The following is a 27,235-nucleotide window of genomic DNA, read 5'->3' as shown; positions in this document are numbered from 1 at the left end:
ATCTCCTGCCCCCATTAGGGCGAGGCATTTGGAACTGTCCTGATTCGATCTCCCTTCTCATTTAATAGCTCTGGCAAGTTACACATGGTCTCATGTTGACCACTTACCTTCTCCCCAGCAAAAAGTATCCCTTGCTGAAGCAGCCTGTTTGCTTCCCAGACAGCAAAACGGCGCAAGGAGCTTGAGACTTCAGGGTACAGCATCTCAGAATACTCATATTTCCAGTTTCTACCACATTTTAACAAGAGAAAAAGCTTCTACTAGCTCTGTGTTGGAAGCAGGAATAGCAGTTCTGCTCTTCCTATTTCCACCTCACCAGAAGAGTCTGAAGAGATCTGCAAGGCGCAAACTTCAGTGAATTCTCCAAGCCCAGCTCCTGAAGCTGAGATTGGCAGGTTCCAACCAACTCAAAGTTCTATAATGAAATGCCATCTATGCCAAGGATAATGCTGTTGGAGCTCTCAAGGGTTAGACAGTTTCTGCACATTGTGGATGAGGACAGCAATGCAATTTTGCTCTAGTGACTGGAGCTTCATGTGCCTCAGTCTGCATGTACCCAGAAGCTTTATTCAGGAATAGAAGAGACTGCACACAAGATAAAAAAAGGCTTAAAATCCACTTTAATAATGCATTCCTGTAACATTCCTCAGACAAACTCAAACTTGTTAGTGGGACGATTACAGCTTGTGTTCAAACAGTTTACACTAAACGAAAATCTTGTAGTAGTTCTACACAATAGACAGGCAAGATTAAGGTTATACAAACAATAGTTTCAGTTAAGTCTTCAGCATGAGATACAGTATCTTTGTCCAATAGATTGTACTTTACTACCAGTAAAAATAAACAGCGGTACAACACATATCAAAGATCCATTCAATCAAGAGCCTTCCAGCCATTCAGGCTGCACATGACGGTCCACTACTTTAAAGAAATAAATGGTCCAGGGAAAAAGTAAAAACTACAAGTTAAAAAACATAAAACCCTCCTGGTTTCACTACATGATGGGTCATTTGGAGCTATATAAATTTACAGAGCCGCTGAGGGCCGCAAAAGATCCGAGTGCTGCCCTAATCTCCAGAGACTTGCCTGTGCTCTCAAAGGAGCTGTACTGGACGAATGCTAATACTCCGATTGTATCTAGTTAATCTCAGGACTGCAGCTGCATGTAGGAAACATGGAATGGTAAAGGCATCAGGGTTCTATCAGGTCTTACTTTTACTGCACAGCTACTGAAGCCTCCCAGAATCCACTTTTCACATTGAAATTATAGGAATGCACCATATTAAATTTACTAAAACCTTTACCAGTCAGACTGCACTCCCCTTTTCCTAGAGTGGCTTTGCCAAAGCAGGCCCTAATTAAAACTACCATGAAGAGTCACCCCCCAAGTAGAACTCTACGTAGCCTGCCAAGATTCCTTTCCTCTTTGGGGGGTTGGTAGGGGGTAGCTTAATCCTGTTAGTATCGACGACGTTTGTTAGGGCCAAAGTCCCCCCCAGGATTTCCTCTGTTGAAGCCAGGCGGGTTTCCTCCCATAGCTCCAAGTCCTTCCATTGCGCTGCCCTGGCCAAAGCGATCAGTGGGCGGTGGCGGTGTCTTGTACAGGGCGAGAGCGCAGAAGAGGCAGAAAGGAGAAAAGACTTAAGTTAGAAGCAATTCCAGTCCACCTGGGTCTGATCAGGATTCCACAGAACCAAGTGACTACCAACTCAAGGCATTACGTAACTGGAAAGCAGCGAGTTCAGAATCTTCCCTACTCTATGAATACAGAGTAAACTCTTAATTCCAGATTTACTGAGGGGAGTGCCCCAAACCAAGACTGGACTGACAGGGATGTGATCTCAGATAACTAAGTACCACAGGAACAAAGTCAGCTTCCCCCACAGAATTCAGGGCCAAGCATACTAGAAAATAGCCACACAAACCCTGTAGACTAATGCCCTGTAGTGGGCTGTCTGAGTAATGCAGTCTGGGATCCTGAGAATTTCACAATTCCACCATACTCCCCAAACTGAACACCATTCCTGGACACCCAGCCCCAATAATCATTCAAACTACAAATGGGGGTGATCAAGGGTTTGGAACCCTGACACATGCTGCCAATGTTGCTGAGGATTTCACACAACTAAGGGCAGTAAAATGGCAGCCCCCCTTATACTCTCCCACGCAGAACAGAAAGGGTCTGGAACAGCCTTAGTCTTGTCCTGCAGGCCCTACTTGAGGGAAAGACTGGAACCACTGTCAGTGCCAGGAATGGGTGAGTGGAGGATCTGCTCCTTATCAGACCAAGCAGCTGCTCTGGGACACAGGGTTCCATTAATTCCCAGCACCAGCAGTATAAGCAGGGCTGGCTTCCAAAGCAGCCTGTAAAAGCCTCCTGGCCCCTAGAAGTCCCGTCCCCCCCACTCACCAGAGACAATATTTGTCCTCCTTTTCAACAGTGCGCCTGGACTCCCCTCCTTTCACATTTCCCCCTCCCTGAATCCATCCTCTCCCCGTCATCCAATCCACCAATCTCCCTGCCCCTTTATCCACACAAACTTGGTCACCACTTGAAACACTGATGTCATCACAAGAGAACTGAAGAAGTCTCAGATAATAATATACGCTACATTGGCAACTAGAGCAACTGCATGACCTTATTTTGGTAACCTTTGTCCTCTCCCTCTCATCCCCTGGCCTGCCTCTCCCAATGGTCACTAGCCTATAGCTTAGACTAAGCTTTCTGAAGCAGAGTGTGTCTTATTTGGTATGCAAAATTCCCAGAACACTTTAGACACCAAATATTTACACAGCTGCTATGCTCATGCTGCAGATGTGATACTGTGCCTCAGGCAAGAGCAGAGCTCCGTGGAGCAGATGGGAAAGAAATATGGAGGGAAGACATGGTCTGTTCTGAAGCTGTCACGTTAAAAGTCTTGTAGCCATCACTGGATATCATCAAAATCAGATTCTTTACAAGCTAATCTAGTTTAACCCTCTTAAGAGTCATCACCATTCCCACCCCATTACCTTCCTAAACTAAATTACTCACACAAACTTTGTTAAACTAAAGTAACCCCGAAACATTTGAAAGCTCAGAATTGAAGTGAACATGCAACAACCTTCACTTTGCCTCTACAGCAGTGGTTCTCAAACTTTTGTACTGGTGACCACTTTCACATAGCAAGTCTCTGAATGCGACCCCCCCCTTATAAATTAAAAGCATGTTAAAATATATTTAACACCATTATAAATGCTGGAGGCAAAGCGGGGTTTGGGGTGGCAGCTGACAGCTCGCGACTCCCCATGTAATAACCTCGCGACACCCTGAGGGGTCCTGACCCCCAGTTTGAGAACCCCTGCTCTACAGCAACCTAGCTTTCATTTGTTTGTTCATTGCATCATTTTTATAAGGGCTTTAAGCAGTTCACATACAATGGCTGTGGCTATCTTATTAGGCAAATATATTGCCTTGATACAACTTGCAGATGATGTATCAAAAATATGCACCAACAAGCTCTGGTTTTATATATGGTTTCAAACATGCATGTTTGATACTAAATAGGATGCTTTTTCACCACACTAACTCACATTTTTTTCCACACAAGTACTGTAATTTCATAATCTGGCCTAGGTGGTATGCATATGTAGATACATTAGCGCCAATCTTATACCTGCCTAATTGGTGGTCCAGTGAATCTTAAGAGTGGAGGAATAGCTATATTTAGTACGCTATTTGTTTAATTAGAATTCAAAAAGTGAATTTATGGACTGGTTTCATTTGTGTGGACATAAAGGCAAAAGTTGGTACAGACACTGCCTGATTCAGAGTAAAGCATTCAAGTTTGTGGTGACTGCTGAGGTAAAATGTGTGGATGGATGACCGTTGAAGTGAGCTGTAGCTCACGAAAGCTCATGCTCAAATAAATTGGTTAGTCTCTAAGGTGTCACAAGTACTCCTTTTCTTTTTGCGAAGACAGACTAACACGGCTGTTATTCTGAAACCTGTCTTATTTGCTTTTCTTATGGCCTTGTTGTTGGAGCAGAGTTCGGATGTGGATTTCTTTTAAGCAGAGCCTTAATTCTGGCTTTCTAATTGATGGAATTTTTAACCTTCTAGTACTGATAGATATTCAGCATTAAGAGTTTTTATCTTACTTTTCCTTTGGGTTTTTGCATTTTTAAACTGTTTAAAATGATACTGATTGGAAAGCAAGCAGCAGGATACCTGAAGAGCTCTGAAACTTTATAGGGCAATTAGGGAGAGGTAGGGAGGAGAAAAGTCAAAGAACTATGAGGGGCTATGAAGCCCCAATGATCCCTCCATTTATTCCCACTTACAGGGAAGGGTCGGGAAGAGAATGAAAATTCCCCAGCATCCACTTCAGAGGAATGGCACCAGTGGAAAGGACAAAAGGAGATACTATTGCCATAGGCAAGATAGTGCATTCACAAAATTGACTGCTGGTGACGGGGGGTTTTCTTCCCCCCATCTCAAAACAGTCACAACGAAAAGCCTCCATTAACCATGGTTTTTCATTCTGAAGGCTCTTTGCAAGAAAAAGCAACCATTTAAGCAGGGAAAAATAAGCAAGCATAGGTCTCCAGTCATTCTCTGCCCTTTAATGGTCAGACCTTCAGAAGAGCTCAGCAACCCACATTGTTCTCACTTTAGGGGGATTCTCCATTGTTCTCAATGGGAACTGCTAGGTAGAAAGCTCTTGAAAATTTGAACCATATAGTCTGCCAGAATCCAGATCCCCAATTCAATGAAGTTTCCCAAATATACCTTTCCCCATGTAAAAGATTTGTCACATGCAAAAACTGTTACTGAGATCTTTCAAATACATTTTAGGGTAAGTTATTTTTGAGGTATAATATGACAGAAAAGCATTAGGAATTCTGACTGAGTCACCTCAGACTGGGGCAACAAGTTCCATGCTGGCCACATATCGTATGTGAACACTGACCTCTGAGGATTTGAGAGGTGGCCAAAAAGCAGGTCTTTGATGTAAAGCAAGTCTCAGCCTTAGCAACAGAGAAACAACTAACTAAGTCTCCATAGCTAGCCCCACACTGTACTCTTTAAAAGGGTTCAAAAGAGAGTAGCTAGAAAAATAATGCTGCAGATACATTACCATTCCCATAGCTCCATCAGGCATCATAGCTCCAGGACCAGCTGCAGGAGGTGCGCCGGCTGGGACAGGGGTGGCACCCATAGCTCCTCTATTGTTCATGCCTATGGCACCTGCAAGAGAGATCTGAAGAATATTCCCAGCATACACAAAAGGGAATTGGACGACATGTCTCCCAGTAGTGAGACGACCTATGCAAGTTTCCTGCTGTGTTCTACCCCAGAGAGGGAGTCCTAACAAGTCAGGCTGCCTTGCCTTTATCAGATACAATAGTGAACCAAGCCTAGCTACCCTTGCACTCAAAATTCAAATCAACCCAAAAAGCACAGATAGCTGACGGCCATCAAGATCACATTTCAGAATCTATTAACCATCCAATACTCCTTTTTTCACTGATTTCTGCCCAAGTGGTCTAAAATTGCAGATTGTGAACTAGAAATATGGAAATACAATCAATGGGTCATACTTATTACCCATCTGACCTTTTTGTTTGCTGAGCTCAGCATCTCTCTCTGCATGTTTTACCTATTCCTAAAGTAGACACAAGTCTCCTTGGGAAATCTTAATTCCATTTGGGCTCTACCTATAATTTCACCTGAAACTTCTGCTTACTGAGCTAAGCCCTCTGCAGACATACAGTAATGAAATTACTTTAGGTAGAAAGGTATCACACCAAATACTTCTCACTTTGCATGCTGTGAACTGTCACGTGCTTTAAATAAACTTTATATAAACTTAAGAGAAACAGACATCATTGGAAAGTTATTTACAGCAAGTTTTAAGTGCACTAAATATGGAATTAGCAAAATGAAACACTCCAAGAGCAGGTCCAGTGTCTGCAGACAGGGGAACTGAACATGGAGAGAAACAGAGAAGACAGATAACCACAGGCAGCTCTTACCTCCCATGCCCATCTGTCCCATGCGCATATCCGGTGGCTCCCTCTGAAAGAGAGACTTATTTCACACCACATCGTTTAAGACATTCTCTAATATAACAAACCCAGAGAGCTTCAGTAGACTTTATCATTGAAGACTGGATAGAAAAGTCACTCCCTAGGAAAAGTTGCGAAGGAAAATGAACCATCCACTTCACTATTCACTGCTGAACAAATAAGATCTCAATTTAAAGGTGTAAATCTGCAGTATAGTTAGCCACCTGCACTGTAAAACATCCAACAGAAGCAAAGCACTGTGCAAATTTAAAGCACAAGTGTTGGTATACAGAGATGTCTGACGCCTAGGTAGAGAGATCTGACGTTGGCTGCTCAGACTACTGCTAACAATAGGTGAAATTCGCTCTACTACTTCACCAAGGTCAGGAAACAGCATACTTTAAAAAAGGAATACAGATGCTTTTCCTATTAGCATAGGCTAGTGAGCACAAAAAGGAGCTGTTCTGCTTCAAAGCCAGCAGTGCCCCCTTACCCCAAGAGCAGTCCCACTTCTTCACAAGAACCAGCGAGCCAGTTTCACTTTCCTTCATTTGTATGTCTAGGACAGCTATTTATTATTTGAATTGCAGTAGCACTTAGAGGCCCCGATCAGGGCTCCGTTGTGCTGGGAACTAGGCACATAGTTTAGGCCTGATCTACACAGTTTCTGTACAGGATTTAACTATTTCAGTTAGGGGATGATTTTGTACAGATAAATCAGGATACCCTCTAGTGTGGATACAGTTACGCCACCTTTATACCAGTATAAGTGAATCTATTTTAGATGGCTGCATCAGTTTAAAAAAAAAAAAAAAAAAGAGTTAAAGCAGTTCAAAAATGGAGATAATGCCATAGAGACCATCTCTACTCCAAGGAGCTTACATCTAATGATATGACAAAACAACAGGGGGAGATAAATGTGAGAGAACATTGGTGTGTAATCACTGGGCTTCAGAGTCAACATTAAGGAGATCAGTGTGGGTCAAGGAAATTCACAATCACGGTTTCAAACTGTATGCAGCCTCAGGAAGACAGTACTGCATCAGCCATGCTGTTTGCATTTGGAAAGTTTTCTTCACAACCAAAAAGGATAGAAACATCAAAAAAACCTGGATGTCATGTAGGCCACAAATACTTCAACCGGGATGCATACAGTCCACTTGCCATATATGACACCACTGCTTTCCACCGTGTGAAAGCAGATGCCAAGCTATTAGTATACAGCACTGTTTACAATTTCTAGCTCCCATGGTTCGAGGTGGCAGCTGTTACAGCATCAGAAATAAAACAGATTAAAAGCAAGGTGGTTTCTGAAATGAGATTTTAAGAGCTGATCTTGCAAACTGCCAGAGATAGAAATGAGTGAATTCCCAATAGTGTTGTTTTTAGCCCTACTGAACTGTGAAAAATGTGGCCTTAAAATTAGAGCTACTGGTATCAAGAAATCAGTAATTAGAGACGTTTGCCATTCTAACAGTTGGGGAACTGCAGTACCCAATATCATTGTGTGGTAACTTGACAAGTACTGATTTTTAATGGCAACCACGTTGTCATGCCTAAAGTGGTCCCTAAACTCAGCAATGTTTAGACAAACTGCCAAGACAGGATGCAGCAGTCTTCAGGCCAATGTTATTGTGGCCTGGCACGTGACTCCTTGTGGGGCTCTGCAGAGATCTTCATGAAGGAAATTTTCAATCACTGCTCCAAGAATAGGACCTGTTAGCATGTGCTCTGCTGCAAAGTAAGACTGACACACTGTGGTCCTACATGGACAGCAGCAGGAAAGTGAGTTCCCATGAACAACTGGATTTCCATACGTATAGTCTCAGACAAAACTGCATTGGGGTGAAGTTATGACAGAGCACATACCAGTAACATAGGGTAAATTACATTAGAGATGTTGTAATTATCCCAAAGCCAATCATTAAAAACACCCCCAAGCCCGCCTGAAATTAAAGATTAAACAAAAAAATGGAAACACAGTTAAGGCACTCGAACAATCTTAATTCTGCCTGTAGTGAGACCATGCAATAACCACGAGTATGGTTAATTTTAGTGTTTGTGATCCTCAACAAGATTAAAATTGATTTGTAAAAACGCAGTCCCATCCCCATCTTATTGTGTTACTTGTACCTCCATACAGAGGTACTCTTCTAGAGAAAAATATATGCCCAGTCATATTCTTATCAACAGAAATCCTGCCCTGTCTCTGGACAACTATCCTTCTGACAGAAGCCACATATGAATCAAAAGGTAGGAGAACTCATACCGCATCAGCAAAGTTCCCTTTAAAGCCCTCTTGCTGGCGTCTCATCATCTCCTCCTGCTGCCGCCTCATCTCCTCCTCACGGCGCCTGCGTTCTTCCTCCTGCCTGCAAGGAAAGGACTCCAGAGTCACTCAGCACGACATAAGCAGATTCTGTATCACAGGGGCGAAGTGCTACATGGTAGGCATTTGTCAGCAGTAAAGATGACACTGTTCTTCCAGACAAGTACAGCATTAAGTTCTTCAATATGATAAATTTCTAGAACTCATGAAAACTACCATTATTTCTAATCCCTTTCAATTCTAGTGATCTTATCAGAAAAAAATCTCAGTCAGAGAATACGCTACACTTTGAAACAAATGCTATCCATATGTAATCAGGAAACATTAGCCAAGTCGTTCTCAAACTGTGCTCTGAAAAGAACTGGTCTGAAGATCTTCCTAGTGGCCTACAGAATTACCTTGAGAACCAGGCAGTAAGACCATAAAGGAGTTGAGAGAGAGGAGAGAGATTCTCATAGATCCTTAAGTGACAGGAAGAATGAAAAGGTTGCAGCTAGGGCAAGGATTTTCCCCACCTACAGCGCTCGAGCAATCGAGGTTGCTGCAAAAACACCTGGCTTTTGTATATACATCTGAAAGCCAAGCAGTAAGAATCCAAACCTGAGTCTATCAGTGAAAAAACAAGAACTAGTCAGTGTACTTCAAGGTCACGGGCATACACCATAAACAATACTGCACCCTAAACCTACTGTAAATTTTGCTTATGGATGAAGATGACTCAACGTTTGGAAATTATATTTGTTAAATTGTGTGTCCAACTGCTTTGGATAATGCCCTAGCCCCAGTCTAAGGGGATGCATTTAATTCACAGCAATATGAGTGGCCAGAACCTCCCTTTACCTGAGCTCCAGCTGTTTACGTTTCTGCACTTCTTGGTTATGCAGTTCCTCCATTCTCCTTAGTTCTTCCTGGCGTCTCATTAAATCTGGAAGAGGTGACAGTAGAAGCCAATCACTGGGCCAATTGTCATTCCCTCTGCGGGCTGCTAGGTGACCAGACTAACATTACCTCCCCCCACTTCCATACCTGAACCTCAACTTACCAGTTAGTTTCCACACCAGGGGGTTGCACCTTTGTAGTTTTTCTAGCCTGAGCTCATTGTGCACACCAGGGGCTCCTTGCATTCCTCCACCCTTCCCCACAAGGTCCCTGGGTGCTACCCTTACATCCCCCTTTATTATAGTGACTCCATGCAACTGCCTGCACTCCTTCCTTCATGACGGGGTTCTGTGTGGGCCCCCCATTCCTTCCTTCCCCCATACCAGGGTCCCATATTCCCTCCCTGCATGCCAGAAGTTCCCCATTTCTTCTCCTTCCATAGCAGGGGCACCCATTCTCCTCCCATGCCAGCAGCTCTGTATGCATGCCATTTCCACTTCCCTCCACGTCCTCTTTTCCCCAGGACAGGGGTTCTGTGTGCTCTCATACTATGGTCCCCAAATCTCTCTATGGTGGGAATCCTGTGTGCCCCTAGTTCCCCCTATGCCAGGGGCTGTCTGCCTCTCATTTTCTCCCCTCCCCCTTGCTGGATCTGCGTTCCCCCTACCCCATGCCAGGATACCACAATTTTTCCTGGACTGCCAGGGTTCTGTGCATCTCCCATTCCATGGGCTGTGTACATGCTTCAATTTTCCTTCTCCCCCCTTTCCCCTTATTATTTGTCTGGGAGATAAGTCATTCAGGCTGTCAACATGTTAAACTCTACTGGAAAGGCACGCAGAGATGAGAGACAAATATTTGGTTATGCTGGAAAGTGTGAATGAGTGCCATTCAACCAATCTAATCTATGAACAACTGCAGAAGTGCTTGAAGCTGTGGCTCTGCTAAACAGATAGTAAGGGCTCTGTGTCCCCCTCATTTCACTTTTCCAATTTCCCCCAAAATCGGTAGGGTTCTCACCACTGATACCTAGGACATTCCCTGGGATTTTGAAATTGATCAGATGCAGCATTCACAAGTTATTGCTTTACAGACATACACATAGAAATGTCATCAAGTTAAGCGTATGATCAACTAAGACTCTATAGCTGCCATCCTACAGAAGATAGCAGAACAGAAGCTTGTTATACTGTACAGCAGATCTATTTAGACAACGACTATCTGGCAAGCTATCAGTCAGACATCCATCCCCAGGCCCATCTCCAGCCAACACGCCCATCTCCAGCCAACACTGGTCTGGTTACTGTGCTAGACACTCCCAGTTTTACGAAGAAATTGTAAGAGTGGTCTTCGATGACGTTGGCTCTCACCTTGCCTCATGAGCATAACTTGGTGCTCATGGCGAGCTGCTTCCATCTCCATTTCCAGCTTCTCTCTTGCTTCCTTGATGTTGCGGTCCACCTGTTCTTGCTGCTGCTTTTCCATTTCTATTAGAGCCTTCCAGCGCATGGCATACTCATACTCAAAAGAGCCAGGCTGTGCAAACCTAGGAGGCTGTTCACGCTCCCTGAGGAAGTGGAAGACAAGAAAACTTGAGCAAAGCCAACGTGGAAAATAAAGATTCATACAAATGAAATATGAGAGATTCTAATTAACACCTACGAAGGGGAGAGATCAATAACGCACTTAGAATATCTTATCCAAGAAGCTGCCATCTTGCCAGCTTGACACAGAAATAGAATTCTCACTGCAATAAATGGGAAGCTGCTCTTTCTGCATCTTCCTGTTTTCTAGCAGAGGACCCTATCTGAAGCACTGGCATATCTCCCCAGGAAAGACCTGTCCAATTCATTGAAGGAAGAAACTAAAAGGTAATCCTAATTACTCTCTGCCCTTCACCCACCCACCCAACTCTCTAGTGTAGGGGCAACTACTCATGAAAACTTCAGCTGCCTGAACAGGGGTGGTGCTTTCTAGAGGCATGCCTAAGTTAGTAAAGAAACACATATTTAGGATTAGGGGAAGAGAGAAATGTACTAAGGCAATAAGAAGAGCCTTTTACTAGCTTGTGAGGATGCATTCTCCCAAAGATTAAGACACCAATCTCTTGAATGGTCCACCACTAACACCCCTCTTCCTTCCCTAGTGGACACGTACTTGTGAAACTGCTGGTTTTTGATGACCAGTTTCTCTGGCAGTCCCTCCTCATCATCATACTGATCCATTGGCTCCACGGTGACAGGCCGAGGGAATCTGGAAAGAAAAGAGGCCACACAATTTCAGTGTTACCTAGACAATGGCTGCACCGCAGGCCAGCTTCTGTGTGTGTCTTAATTCTAGCTGGAGCTATAAAATACTGCTCTCTCTCTACCAATGAAGTTTCAGAATAACAGATCCTAAGAAAACCATCTAAGACAATTTTCAGAGTAGCAGCTGTGTTAGTCTACAGCCACAAAAAGAAAAGGAGTACTTGTGGCACCTTAGAGACTAACAAATTTATTTGAGCATAAGCTTTCATGAGCTACAGCTCATTTCATCGGATGCTAAGACAAAGACAGCCAGAATACAAGTGAAAGCCATCTTCACACCCAAGTTATATATTGGTACTGTCTGGGTTTTGAGCGTGACTTGTTTGAAATTGCTTCTATAATCACTTAAGAACATAATGGCCATACTGGATCACACCAAAGTTCCATCTAGCCCAGTATCCTGTCTTCCGATACTGGCCACTGCCAGGGTGCCCCAGAAGGAATGAACAGGTAATCAAGTGATCCATTCCCTGTTGCTCATTCCCAGCTTCTGGCAGACGCTAGGGACACTATCCCTGCCCATCCTGGCTAACAGCTATTGATGGACCTATCCTCCGTGAATTTATCTAGTTCTTTTTTGAACCTTGTTATAGTCTTGACCTTCACAACATCCTCTGGCAAAGAGTTCCACAGGTTGACTGTGCATTGTGTGAAGAAATACTTCCTTTTGTTTGTTTTAAACCTGCTGCCTATTAACTTCATTTGGTGACAGCTAGTTCTCGTATTCTTTCTTTAAGACAGCTACTTCTGAGTCCCGAATCAGCCAATGATAGTTACTAAACAAAGACGTGATACGAGTGAAGATTTCCAAACAGTCTGGGCAGAGTCCAAAGACCCTCCAATTGTAGCCCAGCTATTAGTGCACCGTTGGCCAGTCCCAGACACACACTGGAGAGGCTAGCACAGAAGAAAAGAAAAGACTGAACAGAACTGAGCTGCTTTCTGAAGTTGAAGGCGTTTGTGTACTGATCTCAGAGTATCCTAGCAATGGAATGAAAGGTGCCATCTCCAAATCTTCTGGAACAAGGCAAGGTATAGCAGGGACAATGGTAGTGAGGGAATAGGAGCAGGAATAAAATGTTACTTAGAAGAGTAAGTGGATTATAAATCAAACACAATATATCCTAGGCTTTAATAACTGCTGTTACCAAAATAACTTTTTTTTTAAAAAAAAACCCGCCCAAAGGGCGGGGGAGAGAGAAAAAACAGTCAGCTCAGCACTCCCCCAAAAAGCAACCCAACCTAACCAAAAGCATTGGAGCGATGGGCCTTGTACCATACATAACTGGTCCGACTCACTGGCTGTTGGGACCAATGGGGCAAAGAACATTTCAGATTTAGTTCCACTCTTAAGAATGCACAGTCATTCCCAGAAGGACATTGAACTCTGCAGACCTGCTAGGTGCCCCTGGAATACTCAAGCATGGAGGCTAGTGTGCTGCAGCCAGAACAAACGAATGAATGCATGGACACACACAATCTAGCCATTTAAACAACAAACTGAATCTATGCCTGCTGACAGGATTGTGTGCAACATTCTATCACAAAAGTACCCACTGCAAAACAAAAGCCCATTTTCATAATCAATTCTAGGGTGATCTAGACTGCACAGTTAACATACACAAGCTTTATTCACTTGCCAGCAATACTTTAACAGGGGAGGAATAGCTTCTTCTTCTTCTTCAGGACTACTTGAACTGCCCAAAGGCGGCTTTGTCTATGAGGAACCTCAACAGCAGCAGTTCCCAGATTAGCACACTCAATCCCATGGACAGCCTCCAGGAAGCAAGATGGTTTTGAACATAAGCCTGTGCACAGATTTATTCTAACATGGCCCAGATATGAGACAGGAAGTTTGTCATTATAGAACTTACGTTTAAGTACATAGTGCCTTCTGCCCCATACCACACATAGCCCCACTCTAGTGTTAAAGCACCAGTGTTTCACAAGCCAGCACCCGCCTGGCCAAGCTGTGCACTTTCCAGAACAGCACTTCTCGCCCTCCTCACTTACGTGGTTAGCAGGAAAGACCCTTCGCTACATCTGTCCAGAGCTTTCCTAGCAGCAGGTTTCCCTGAAAACTCCACAATGCCTTTCCCAGACGATCTTCCTCTGTCATCCACAATAACCACAGCCCTTTCCACCTGGCCGAACACAGAGAAGGCTTCCTCCAAGAGCTCATTTGACACAAATTGAGGCAGGTTTCTGACAGTCAGTGATGCACTGTGGCATGCAAAGCGCACTCTTAGTTGCTTCCCACGGAGAGGCATGTTGTCTAGTTCTACCTTTGCAATCTCGGCTAGAGTGCGAGTTTCCTGAAGACAAGAAAAGTTATCATTAAACTTGCAATGCAGTATGGAAACATGTTTCCTGCCACAGAAGCAGAGGACAGGGTCACTAGCCTATCTTTCCCTGGACTAGCAATACAGCAAGAAGAACAAAACTATTTGTACCACAAAGGATGCCTTAGTAACGTTTGTAATGGTCTTCTGACCATTATCCAAGGTGCCCGTTAAACTAGTTCAGGGAGCACATGTTAAGTTTGGGGAGAGAAGATAAAAAGAAAGCAGACAACATCAGGTACAAAACTTAAAAGGAATGTTGCAAGGATTACAGATTGTAGCTAGGAGTTAATATTAGTTAAGCACACATCAATGAATAGCACTAGGATCACAGTGAGAACTGTTACTTTCCTAATTCTTCTCAGTAATCTAGTCTGATGATTGACACAGGAACTACTCAGTATTTGAAAGTACAAGAAAGGCAGGAGTCTTTCAAAATCTTAAGATCCATTACCTGACTAATGACTTATTGGAAAATATGCGAACTTGTATTAAATACTCATTATCTCCATAGTACTTTAAAAAGCTTCCAGCTTCTCACCATGCTGCCCATCTTGTATTTCAAGACAAGAAAGTGTCAAGATGGTTCCTTCCTGTTTCTTGATGTTCAATATAAGCAAAACACTTGTATGGGACTTAAAATATAGGTTTTGTCACAAGAACAGCTGTTACCCCAGTTTTACATCTTCCTTTCCTAAATAGGATGCCAAGACAATAGTTTGGAGGATGGGCAAGACCTTATTTCCATGTCTGAAGCAACTGTCTTGAAATAAATTAAGTATCCTTGTTTAATCCATATAACCGCAAGGCAGCTAACCTGCTGTATAATTCAAAATATTAAAAATCTAAGAACCAATTGGTTCCAATGTATCCCATACTTCAGATCACCAGAATTAATTTTAAACATCTATGTGAAGATACCAACTCGATTAGCAAAATATGTGAACAAGGTTACTATTTCCAATAAGCACCACTCTCCTAATGTCAGAGCGCTAACACAGGACACCCCAAAGGAAGCAATAATGACTCACCAGCCTGATAAATCCAAAGCCTTTGTCCTTGTGTATGAAGACTTCACCTGCCTTCCCATACTTTTCAAACAACTTTCTCATCTCCTCCTCAGTAATATCTGGGGGCAGGTTCCCCACAAAGAGGCGGCTCCTCTGGGTGAATGTCTTTTCACCAGGTTTCCGGAAATTCTTCAGGTCAATAGTGAGGCCTTCATCTGAGGGGAATAAGGTACACAGTCGCTCTACAATTGGGGGGATAAATTCCACTATGTTACATCACAGCGAGCATAAAGACATACAACAATAGCTAACTCCACCCACTCACCCAAGTCTCAAACATCTCCAACCAATTCCATAGCAACAAGGAGACAGTATTTCAGCATGGGCCAACATTCTGATGAAAGACGAAGTTTGCAGGAACTGCACTGCTTCGTAACAAGGCATCGGCCACTATGTGAGGGAGAGCCCAAAGCGGGAAGTAGGGACCTTGGAAGAATGCAGCAGCCTTCCTAACTTGACTACTGTGTCAAAAGATGCTTAGCAACTCTTACTGTGGACTATGTTTGACACATGGACTTCAAGACCACAGCTTAGCTATCTACAGAAAAGCTGCAGTGTCATAGGCTGCTAGAGGATTATCATCCTGGTATGAATTCAGAACTCAACAGTGATTCAGAAAAAAAAAACAAAAAAACAAAAAACACACATTCAAAAGATACTTACATTAATTAGTCTTGCCTAGTACAACAGATGCACAAGGGGGAAAAAGCAGATAACATTTCAGCCACCTACAGCCTGGGAATGCACTAGAAAGATTCTGGAACCCAAACCCTATCTCCAAGCTGGAGAGAAAGCAGCTGGAAGCTATAAAGCAGCAATATGGATGGGACCTCAGAAAAGTCAGCAAAGTTAGTCACGAAGTCTACAGTCAAGTAACACTCAGTGGCTAAAACAGAACCAAAAAGCCAGCAAATTAATGATAAATCATAAAAATATAGTGAGGCAGGGAGTAAGAAAGTGCAGACACTACAATGGTGGAAAAAAATATGGGAAATGCTCAGGTTTATGGTCTCAAGCAATAATCACAAAAATGGTATTTTGAGATGACCCATAGGAAGCATGAATAGAGACTTGATCAGTATGCATCCGATGAAGTGAGCCGTAGCTCACGAAAGCTTATGCTCAAATAAATTGGTTAGTCTCTAAGGTGCCACAAGTACTCCTTTTCTTTTTGATCTCCCATTGTCACTCTATTTAGTTTTTAATGGGTGAGACTAGAATGCAAGGGTAAAATTATCCCACTCTAGTAGGGAGAAGGCTGGCCAACCACTTTATCACACACTCAACTTGAGCAGCTCTATTTTTTATAACACTTATGTAGTAGATTCCACATTCAAAGCAAAACATAACTATCAAATTAACTGATTCATCAATGTAACCAGACACACTCCCCAGTCATCCATGAATGGCAGCTTCAGACCCTCACCACTACATGCTTCTGAACCATTAAGTTAGATCTGTTAAGGCCCCAAAGGTCATTAAACCCCACTTCTTCAGCTCAAGATCAAAACCCAACAATTCCATAGAGCTCCAGCCCATATTGAACAAGGGTACACGTCAGTGGATTGGACTTACTGGCACAACAACCCTCACTGGTACGATTGGCCCTCTGATGCTGGAGTATCAAGCAGCCAAGTCAGGAGATCACCTTGCTCAGAAGTTTCAAACTGATGTGTGATTCGATTTGATGTGTGATTAGGGAACCCTATAACAACCTTCCTATTAGAACTGCATCTATGCAGACAGCAATTCTATCCCACCAATACCTAGGAAGGACTGTGCTAGGTGGTCCTCTGGTACAGCTTTGGGAAGAAGGGTGAGGGTGAGAGAAAAGGAGGAAAGAGTGCCAGTCACAGACAAGCCACCTCTTTCTTGTAAAATCCACAGTGGTGACACTGGAGGATTGGAGAGATTTGCAGTCCTCTGGGCAGTTAGATTTACTGGAAGATCCTATAAGCAGCAAGGAAGAAATCTTTAAACGTGCACATTAATGGCCTGATTCAGAAGCACTCAGCCCCAAAAATCTCAATGAAACCTTTGGGAGCAACCAGCATTCAACATAATTGAAAGTCAGGCCATAAGAGCAGAACTGAACTGACTGAAAGCGTAATCTTGAACGCAATCTCCTCTTCTTACAGATTTAGTAAAAAGCTCTGCTTTCATACCAAAAAGAACGAATACAAGTGGGTTATTCACGGGGCAAGGATTGGCAATAAAAAAATCCAGAGGAACTTGACAGCAGAAGAGGATCTAAACTAATCCTTTCTCATGGGATATCAGATCATCTCAAACAGGGAAAGAACCTGTGACAGTTTAAAGTGAAACTTAAGTCAGGGCTTATGCGGATGGCACTTTGGCAGCCCAGAGGGCTACAACAACCAAGATGGACTTGTGTAATCTACTCACTCTGGCTGTTGACCTGCTGTCCATTAGCAGGAATAGGTGGTTGTTGATGCTGATGCTGTTTTCTTGGAGCATGGTTCTGCTTCTCCATGTTAAAGCCTTTATTGCCTTGCATTTTTCCAACCTGAGAGCAAATACATCATTGGTTATATATCCTCAATGTACAAACCAGCAACCGCCAATGCACACAACACTACAGCTACTTTCCTGGGCACAACCACAGAGATAATCATCAGAACAGAAGCATTTCCAGTCTCTGCAACTCCAGACACCTGGGGGAAACAGACAATATGAGGGAAAGTGCAATTTGAACATAGTACATCTGATTCGAATTAACCTGTGTAGCCAATGATATTTCCAACTAAAGTGCTCTTTCTGACCTACTAGCCACATAAATACTACAAAACCAAGAAGAGATCCTCCTTTAAGGGAAAAGTTAACTTAAAATCTAGTTGGTTTTAAGTCCTGCATTCGAGTCCTAATGCCAACCAATGTAGTTATATTTTCCTATTTAAGATAATTTCTCTCATGTTGCTATGTGAAAGAACCACATACACAGGGGAAAGTGCAATACACGTGAAGCACTCTCAAATTCAAAAAGAAAACAAAAAACTCTCTTAAGCATTCAGTTCTAAGAAGATGTATTCCCTGTAACAGTAGCAAGTAAAAGAATTCAGGCAAGGGTGATTTTATGTTAACCATGTCCCTTTTTTAAATACATCAGAAGCAGGAAGCATGCTAAACAAACAGTGGGGCCACTGAACAATAGAGATGCTAAAGGAGTACTCAAGGATGATAAGACCATTGTGGAGAAACTAAGGGCACGTCTTCAACGGCAACGTTAAAGTGCTGCTTGTGTAGTTGCAGCATAGCACTGGGAGAGAGCTCTCCCAGCGCTTTAAAAAACCCACCTCCAAAAGGGGAATAGCTCCCAGCACTGGGAGCACGTCTCCCAGCACTGGTGCACCGTCTACACTGGAACTTTACAGCACTGAAACTTGCAGCGCTCAGGGGTGTGTTTTTTCACACCCCTAAGCGAGAAAGTTGCAGCGCTGTAAAATGCCAGTGTAGACACACCCTAAATGAATTATTTGCATCAGTCTTCAAGGCTGAGGATGTGAAGGATATTCCTAAACCTGAGCCATTCTTTTTAGGTGACAAATCTGACGAAATGTCCCAGATTGAGGTGTCATTAGAGAAGGTTCTGGAATAAAGTGATAAACTAAAAAGTAATAAGTCACCAGGATCAGATGGTATTCACCCAAGAGCTATGAATGTACTCAAATGTGAAATTGAAGAACTGCTAATTGTGGTATGTAACCTATCATTTAAATCAGCTTCTGTACCAGATGACTGGAGGATAGATAACATGACACCAATTTTTAAAAAAGGCTCCAGAGGTGATCCTGGCAATTACTTCAGTACTGGGCAAACTAGTTGAAACTATAGTAAAGAACAGGAATGTCAGACACCTAGATGAACATGATTTGTTGGGGAAGGGTCAACCTGGTTTTTGAAAAAGGAAGTCATGTCTCACCAATCCACTACAATTCTCTGAGGGGGTCAACAAGCATGTACACAAGGGGATCCAGTAGATATAGTGTACTCAGATTTTCAGAAAGATTTTGACAAGGTCCCTCACCAAAGGCTCATAAGCTAAGTAAGCTGTCATGGGATAAGAGGGAAGGTCCTTTCATGGATCAGTAACTAGTTAAAAGACAGGAAACAAAGGGTAGGGATAAATGGTCAGTTTTCACAATGGAGAAGGTAAAATAGTGGTGTCCCCCGGGGTCTGTACCAGGATCAGTCCTATTCAATATATTCATAAATTATCTGGAAAAATTGGTAAACAATGAGGTGGCAAAATATGCAGATGAAACAAAACCAATTAAGTCCAACGCAGACTGCAAAGAGTTACAAAGAAATCTCACAAAACTGGATGACTGGGCAACAAAATGGCAGATGAAATTCAATGTTGAAAAATACAAATTAATGCACATCGGAAAACATAACCATACACATAAAATGATGGGGTCCAAATTAGCTGTTACCATTCAAGAAAGATCTTGGGAGTCATTGTGGCTAGGTCTCTGAAAACATCCATTCAGTGTGCATCGGCAGTCAAAAAAGCTAACAGAATGTTGGGAATCATTAAGAAAGGAATAGATAAGACGACAAAAAATATCATGTCGCCTCTATATAAATCCATGGTACGCCCACATCTTGAATACTGGATGCAGGTGTGGTCAGGCCATCTCAAAAAAGATATATTGGAATTGGAAAGATTTGAAAAAGGGAAAGAAAAATGATTAGGGGTATGGAACAGCTTCCATATGAGGACAGATTAATAAGAGTAGGACTTTTCAGCTTGGAAAAGAGGCAACTAAGGGGGGGATATGATAAAGGTCTATAAATGATGGGTGTGGAGAAAGTAACTAAGGAAGTGTTATTTACTCTTTCTCATAACACACAAATGGGTCATCAAATGAAATTAGGTTAATTAGGCAAAACAAAAGGAAGTATTTTTTCACACCATGTAGAGTCAACCTGTGGAACTCTTTGCTAAAGGATACTGTGAGGCCCAAAACTATAACAGGGTTCAAAAAAGAATGAGATAAATTCATGATGGATAGGTCCATTAATGGCTATTAACCAAGATGGGCAGGGATGGTGTCCCTAGCCTCTGTTTGTGTTTGTCAGAAGCTGGGAATGGGCCACAGAGGATGGATCACTTGATGTTTACCTGTTCTGTTCATTCCCTCTGAAGTACCTGGCATTGGCCACTGTCAGACAACAGGATACTGGGCTAGACTGACCTCTGATCTGACAGAGTATGTCCACTCTTATTTTATATATATTATGTTTAGTGGCTGTTGTTTTGATGGTTACTAGAACTTTTATAAGACCATCAGACTTAAAAAAACAACAACCAAAAACAGAAATATGTCCCCTGATGATACTGTTTGCTATAAGCATCTGTGCAATCAGCACTGTGTTTAAAAAGCTGCACCATAGTACTTGTCTTATCTTGGGTATCCACATTCCTTTGCCACCAATTCCTTCCATACTAAGTTTGTTCCATTTAGAAGTGTTGGAGAGACCTAGATTCCAAGTTGGTCAAAGTGGCTGTAAGGCAACCAGACAAGATACATGTGTAATCCTTACACAGCATGCTCAAACTATGCACTCAGTCAAAAGAAGTTATTTTACTCATGAAGCACCAACACACTGTACCTAGGAGCTGCAGACAGTTCAAATATATACAACAAAAAAACAATAATACTGGAACTAAAACCTGGTTGGCAGTTTTTAGAATGCATAGGGCAGAATGAATTGCAACTTAAATAATTCTCCCTAGCCAGTGCACCTACGGAAAGTAAATGTGTCGGGGTGGGGGGGAGTGTCAATGGAGGCGGGAGCATGAGCGGTGGAGGGCTATGCAAAGCGGTAAGTTCATATGCAATCACCTAAAGAAAGAGTGACAAGCGGGGTACTGTGCCTACAAGCAGCACAAGCGGAAGCAATAAAAAAGCAACGTGTAATTTGTGAAGCCACCGAGAAGCACTGGCACAAATGAGTCGTTTACTTACAGCTAACCGAGGAGCCACGCAAGAGCAACCGGCGGAAAGCTGGTGGGAGACAAGGAGCGCGAAAACAGGCGGGGCTACGGCAGGTTTGCGGCGCACCGGGGGGGAAGAAAAGGGCAAGCGCGGGCGACAGCCAGCGAGGCTGGAGGAGGAGAGCGACGGGCCGGGCGGGCTGACAGGGCCGCAGCAGCTACCTGGCAGCGAAGGGAAAAGCGGGGGGGGGGGCACACGAGGAAGTTGCACCGGTTTATCCTGAAGGGAGCCTTTGACATGAAGCTGAACCGGTGCCGCGCCGCGTGCGGCCGAGGCCTCCCGCCCGCCCGGCGCGGGCCCGCCAAGAGCCGCTGCTGGGGGCGCGTCAGCCGGACACCGCGGCCTCGCCGCGCGGGCCCACTCGGGCGGAAGGCCGCCGGAGCCGCCGCGCCCGGAGCCCGCTGCGCCCGGAGCCGCTCACGGGACGCCCCCGCCTCACCTGCTCCTGGGCCCTCGCTCCCACAACGGATCGCGGCCTTCTCGCCTTCTCGTCGCCTAGAAAAAAAGAGCGCGTGCGGCCGGAAATCGGACAGCCTAACCGGTTACCCAAGGGCCGCCCATGTTGCTGCCCCATTGGCCAATCTTCTCCACACACTTTCCGTTCAGTGGCTCACAGCAGTGCCAATCACAGAAGGAATGGAGCAGGGCGGGACCAAAGACAAGATCGCGCCTCTATTCGTAGTTTATTGGCTGAGCAGTCTTCGCAGCCCGCGAAACTAGCTGCCACTCATCCCCTCAGGCACCAAGCTTAGATGAGAGGCGAGGTAGGGACAAAGGAACGAAGAAGCCAACCCCCGAGCGTGCGCAGGCGCATTGAGATCGGCATCTGCGCAGCGTCCGGAGGGTGGTGCGGCTTAAAGAGACAGTGCCGCGGCCGCCGTCGGGGCTGCTGTCAGTCCGCCGCCGCGGCCCCGCCCGCCCCGAGCCGAGCCGAGGGGAGGGGGCCCCCCGGTCCCGGAGCCCGCAGGGCAGCGCCCGCCAGCTTCGGCCCGCCCCGGCCCCGGCGTCAAGCCGCGTGGGGCGCCCTGGCCGCTGGGCTGGAGCGTCGGGGGGCGCCGGGCCGCCGTGGTCCCCGGCCCCGCCCGGCCCGGCCCGGCCCCGCTCGCTGGCTGGCTCTGGCCGGCCCCTGCCCTGCGGCGTGCAGCGGCTTCGGCTGCCAGGCGGGGTTAAGCCCCGGGGGCTCCTGGGCGGCACCTCCCCCGGGCCCGGGGTCGCCCCGTCGCTCTCCTCCCGGGCGTTTGCTGCTGGCTCGCGGCGGGGCCTCCCGCTCCGCGGGCTGGCCGGCTCTCCGGCGTCCAGCTCTGCTCCGCAGTGCCCGGGAGCCCGCGCCCCTCCGCGGCTCTGGGTGCCGCTGGGCGGGTGAAGTCAGGGTTTGCTGTGTGGATCCTAAATCCCACGCGCCCCGCAGCCAGGGGTTAAATGCCAGCCTGCCTCGGAGAGCTCATCGTTGAGTGGTAGGCAGCCGGTGACCCCCGCCGCAGATCCAGAGGGTCCTAAGGCCAAAGGAGCCTTGTGTCCATCGAGCCTAACCCGAGTAACGCAGGCCATCTAATGTCACTCAGTACTGCCCACTAGGGCAGGTCTTTTTAGAAAAATACCCCGTCTCGATTTAAAGACTCCATGTGATGGAGATTTGACTGCATCCCTTGGCAAAATTATTCTAATAGGTAATTAAATTTGCATCTTATTTCCCATGTGATCTTGTTCTGTCTTTGTCTGCTAGATTCCCTCTATTATCCAGTATTTTCTTCTGTGTTGGTAATTTATAGATCACAATGAAGTAGCTTCTTTGATAAACTAAATAGATTGATTTTAAGTATCCCACTCCTTCCAAGCCTCAAATTGCTCTTGTGGCTCTTCTCTGAACCCACTCCAATTTTTCAGTATTCTTTCTAAAGGATGCACCCACCAGTAGTTGACACAGCAGTCCAGTAACAATCTCCCCAGTGTGGTATGCAGGGGTACTGTAACCTCCCTACTCCCCTGCTGTATATCCCCCTGTTTACACATCCAAGGACTGTGTTAGTCCTTTTTGCTACAGCTTTGCTCTGGAAGTTCATAATCAGCTGGTTACTTACAGTGGCCCCCTACATTATTTTTGATGTCACTGTGTTCCAGGGTACAGTCCCTGACCCTGAAAGTGTGACCTAAATTCTGTGTTCTAAATGTAAGACCTTGTGTTTGGAAATATTGGTAGAGGATTGCATGCTTTTTAGTTTCTGTAGGCCAAGTACATTGCACACATTGGGAGCTCCTATTAGCATCCTTCATTCTCCCTGTCCCCAAGATCTGTGGGTGGGTGTCACCCCTCCCATCCCCCTCTATTTCAGGAGCTTGCTGCAACTTCCCACAATCTCCCTCCAACTAGGCGTTCTGTGTGACTACCATTCCAGGGCCTTCCATTCTTCTCCTCACGGAAGCGTGTCTGTGTGTGTTCCATTACTCTCATTCCCTTATACCCCCCATTTCTCCTGTTCCAGGGTCTTTCAGTCTTCCCGAGCCAGGGATGCTATGTGCCCTCATTCCCTTTTCCCCCACCATGCCAGGGGCTCTGCATGGCCCCTTTTTTCCATTCCAGGGCCCCCATTCTTCCCCTGTGTCAGGGACTCTGTGTGAAATCTCATTAGCCTCTTCCCCCATTTCCCCTTTTCCTGCATGACAAGGTTTTTGTCTTTCCCTCATGCCATGGGTTCTGTGTGACCCCTTTCCCCACACCCAGGTCCCCCAGTCTCTGCCCGAGTGGCTTTGTGTACTCCATTTTTCCCTTCCCCCATACCAGGATCCTCATTCTTTCCTCCCTCATGCCAGGGGCTGTGTTCACACCACGGCACCCCATATTCCCTCATGGTTGTTCTTTCTGCCTGGGAGACTAACATTTTGACATCCTGAATGATTTAACTCTGTTCGGAGGATACACAGCAGTGAAATAGGAGTACTGTTATGCTGGAAGGCATTAATGGGTGCCATCAACCAGTGGTTTGATCTGTAGACCATTGCAGAGGTGCTTGCATCAGTTGGCTGTGCTAAAAAGCTAACAGGAGCTTTGTATCTCCCCCATTTTTCTGATTTTTCCCAAAAAAGTCAATAGTTTTGGCTATTGATGCCTAGAGCATTCCCTGAAATTTTGGAATTGATTGTGTTACAGAAAGAGAAATGCTGAGTGTGAAAACTTCACAAGCTCAGTCAGAAACACATGTAGTTTGATTGCATCCTGTTTACAAGTGATCCAGATTGTTCTGAAACAGTGATCTGTCCCCCTCATTTACTAATCCACCAACCTTAGTCTCATCTGAAACTTTATCAATTATTTTATATTATAGATCATTGATTAAAAATATTAAATAGCATTGGGCCAAGAACTAAGGCCTGAGCAACCCCCAGTTGATAATAGTTAATGAACAGGTATGTTTTTATATTTATCTGTTAGCTCTGAATATATTCAATATGACCCATGTTGATTTTGTTTAGTGCTTGTTTTTAATCAGAATGTTGCGCAGTACTTAGCTGCTTTGCAAAAGTGCTATCAGTACTATTACCTTTATTAACCAGATTTGTAATCTTGTCTGGTTGCGGGCACAGTTGTTTTTGTTGTTGTTTTTCGGGCCTGGGGGTAGAGTGTTCCACAGGATACCAGTGGGTACAGTTAATAGGGAAGGTGATGAGGTTACACAATCTGGCTGGGGACAGAGGTTGCACAGTTAGTGGGGAGGGGAGCAAAGGTGACAGTAGTGGGAATACAGTTCAGCTCAGGGAAACCCTCTTAGGGCCTGCAGCAGCAGGATAGGAGATGGGTGGAGGGGAAGCAACTGGAAAACACAGGTAAGGAAATGGGTGTGTTTTCAACCAAAAAATTTTAAGACCTGGTCAACAGCTGAAATTTCTACTGGTGTAACTATTTTGGTTATGGATGTGACTTATATAATAATTTTGCTAACAAGTAAAAGCCTACTCTATATTCAGTTAAACCACTGTAAAGCATAGGCACCGACTCCGTGGGTGCTCAGGGGCTGGAGCACCCACGGGGAACAATTAGCAGGTGCTCTGCACCCACTGGCAGCCAAGCTCCCCCCTCCTTGCCTCCTTCTCTCCCACCTGAGCGTGCTGCGTCCCCCCCTCTTCCCCCTCCCGTCCAGCGCTTCCCGCCCCCCTGCCACTAATAGCTGTTTGGTGGTGCTTAGGACTTTTCGGGAGCAAGGGGGAGGAGTGGAGATGTGGCACGCTCAGGGGAGGAGGTGGGGCAGGGGTGGGGACTTGGGGGGAAGGGTGGAATGGGGGTGAGGCAAGGTGGGGTGGGGGGGTCAGGGGCAGGGGGGAGTGTCGAGCACCCACGGGGCAGAAGGGAAGTCAGCACCTATGCTATAAAGGTGACTTAAACAAGCAGTTATTCCCCTTTGTGTACAGGAATAAAAGCACCTCTACACTAATATAACTGCATCCACACTAGGGAGATGGTACCGCTTTAATCATACAGTTATAGTTAATGTGGTGCAAATTTTGTATGTAGACGTGCCCAAAGTTGACAGTGTCCCTCTGTGGGAAACAGACACCTAGGAAAATGTATAAACAGAGAAAGGGAAGGAATGTAACACAGGATAACCAGTAGCTTAACAAAGGTATTATTGAAAATAATTAACAGAACACCCCTTCTCCCAAATGAAGTGCCATTTAATACACTTTGGGTAAGCAGTGCCCCATGTTGGAGACACTTCCCATGTTTTGTCACCAGTCCCTATTTTGCACGCTGAGAGGGCTACTGCTCACCCTGGCCTGGTAGTTTCAGGATGAGGAGTTAGGGAGGATGAAAATCCATCTGTGCTTCACTCCCCAGCACTACAAGAGAACCCCTGCTTTCCCAGAACTCTGCCTCCTGGCCAGGCCTACCCTGTAGCAGGAGTGATGGCTCATATGGGAGGCAGGATACTGGTTAACTTTTAACATTCCTGCCTGGTAGAAAACTCCAGCTCACATATTTCAAACAGAGAACTAAACTGAAGGCAGGTCTACACTACAAATTTACACTGGCGCAGCTGCACCAATGCAGTGTGTCTGGTGAAGATGCTCCAAGCCAACAGAAGAAAGCTTTCCCGCTGGCTTAATAATTCCACCTCTGCAAAAGGCGGTAGTTATGTTGGTGGGAGAAGCTCTCCTGCCAAAATAGCACTGTCTACACAGTGGGGGGGGTGTGTGTGTGTAAGGTCAGTATAACTACATCGCGCATGGGTGTGGATTTTTCACACCCTGAGCGACGTAGTTACACAGAAGTAAGTATGTAGTGTAGACCGAACCCGACACAAGTAATTTTAGTCAGAGTTGCCTCAAGAGAAAAAGTGATTCACACACCTCTGATATCTAACTGGCATGTGGCATCACATAACTATGTGAACACCTCGTAGTTTACAATGCACATTAGGCCTGGTAAGAGGAGCACTTTGTACTAAATTTTATATTCTATTAGTAAGACTTAACTGTAACAAGAAAGGGAACATTTCCCTTCCCTAATTCTTGTGCAGTTATGTTCACAGCCTTAATGTTGCATTACTAGAGTTTTTTGCATTTAATTTTCTTGATTTTTTTTTTTGTTTTGGTGATGGGGGGATTCTCAGATCAGCAGTTACTGCTGGTCTTACAGAAGCCCCATGTGTGCAGATGCACCTACTACAATATAAGCAGCAGCAGCTAGCATCAAAGGGAGAAGCAAGGAGGCACTGCATCCTGCAGCATGTAGGTTCCATCTCTGTAGTACTACCACTAGCAGTGTGAAGTGGAGGAGACACTCCTCTTGACCTCTGTGATGTTTCAGCATGTGTGGGGGTTTCATGAGAGCAACACTGACCAAATCCCAGGAGAACAGACAGAGCTGAGAAATTGCCTGTGCTTAATGGCATGAACATTTCAAAGTTCTGAAGGTGGGCTGAGTTGCCCCTTGGCTGGGGACAGTTTTCTGTGGGGCTCAGTTAAAAGGGCAGGAGTGCTTTAGGCTGTGCTGAGGCAGTTGAACCTTCAGTACAGAACAAGAGCAACTTTAGGCTTGTCTGAACACAGAATTGTACCAGTTTCATTCAGGCCATGTCTATACTATGCGTACTATACTGGCATAACCACATAGTGCAGACACAGCTTGCGGTGACATGGGTTTTTCTGCGGGTGTAGGAACACCATCTCACCAAGCAATAGTAGCTAGTTTGACAGAAGCATCCTTTCATCAGCCTAGGTGCATCTACACTGGAGGTTA

General features: G+C 45.0%; 2 protein-coding genes across 5 annotated transcripts in view; one reads left to right on the top strand and one right to left on the bottom strand.

The window, feature by feature from the left end:
- Window positions 1-603: 603 nt before the first annotated feature.
- On the bottom strand, window positions 604-21,724 carry NONO (non-POU domain containing octamer binding). Of its 3 annotated transcripts, XM_073358660.1 has the most exons (12): window positions 21,443-21,522; window positions 17,594-17,655; window positions 17,387-17,510; window positions 14,942-15,162; window positions 13,582-13,883; window positions 11,417-11,512; window positions 10,630-10,826; window positions 9,221-9,305; window positions 8,321-8,423; window positions 6,019-6,061; window positions 5,121-5,230; window positions 604-1,596 (listed from the first exon to the last, which is right to left on the bottom strand). In XM_073358660.1, exons 3-12 carry the CDS (start codon window positions 17,496-17,498, stop codon window positions 1,459-1,461), a joined length of 1,407 nt encoding a protein of 468 aa, XP_073214761.1. In that variant the 5' UTR covers window positions 17,499-17,510; window positions 17,594-17,655; window positions 21,443-21,522; the 3' UTR covers window positions 604-1,458. The 3 variants fall into 3 exon arrangements, with proteins under 3 accessions (XP_073214761.1, XP_073214760.1, XP_073214759.1); XM_073358659.1 differs by lacking the exon at window positions 17,594-17,655 and having other exon boundaries at window positions 14,942-15,135; window positions 17,387-17,507; window positions 21,443-21,724; XM_073358658.1 differs by lacking the exon at window positions 17,594-17,655 and having other exon boundaries at window positions 17,387-17,507; window positions 21,443-21,721.
- The window catches only part of ZMYM3 (zinc finger MYM-type containing 3), a 67,191-nt gene continuing 60,729 nt past the window's right edge, over window positions 20,774-27,235 (top strand). The window contains exon 1 of one of the 2 annotated variants that reach the window (XM_073358655.1): window positions 20,774-21,056. The gene's annotated coding sequence lies outside the window, so the exon portion shown is untranslated. Of the gene's footprint in view, window positions 21,057-22,039; window positions 22,671-27,235 lie in introns of those variants that run through there. The other variant, XM_073358654.1, reaches the window with a different exon arrangement.

Source organism: Lepidochelys kempii, chromosome 9 (genome assembly GCF_965140265.1).
Source record: "Lepidochelys kempii isolate rLepKem1 chromosome 9, rLepKem1.hap2, whole genome shotgun sequence".
NCBI classification, from domain to species: Eukaryota; Metazoa; Chordata; order Testudines; family Cheloniidae; genus Lepidochelys; species Lepidochelys kempii.
The sequence above is the reverse complement of the archived record's forward strand: the minus strand, read 5'-3'. Positions and strand labels throughout refer to the sequence as shown.

What these genes read in the sequence shown, in the direction of transcription:
- NONO (XM_073358658.1), bottom strand. Translation starts at nt 21,577, where the DNA reads ATGGGGCAGCAACATGGGCGGCCCTTGGGTAACCGGTTAGGCTGTCCG. An exon ending in GCTTTGGATTTATCAGGCTG is followed by an intron (nt 13,884 to 14,941) that starts GTGAGTCATTAT and finishes TCTTGTCTTCAG; the next exon opens with GAAACTCGCACTCTAGCCGA. An exon ending in CTGATGGAGCTATGGGAATG is followed by an intron (nt 1,597 to 5,120) that starts GTAATGTATCTG and finishes GCCCTGTACAAG; the next exon opens with ACACCGCCACCGCCCACTGA.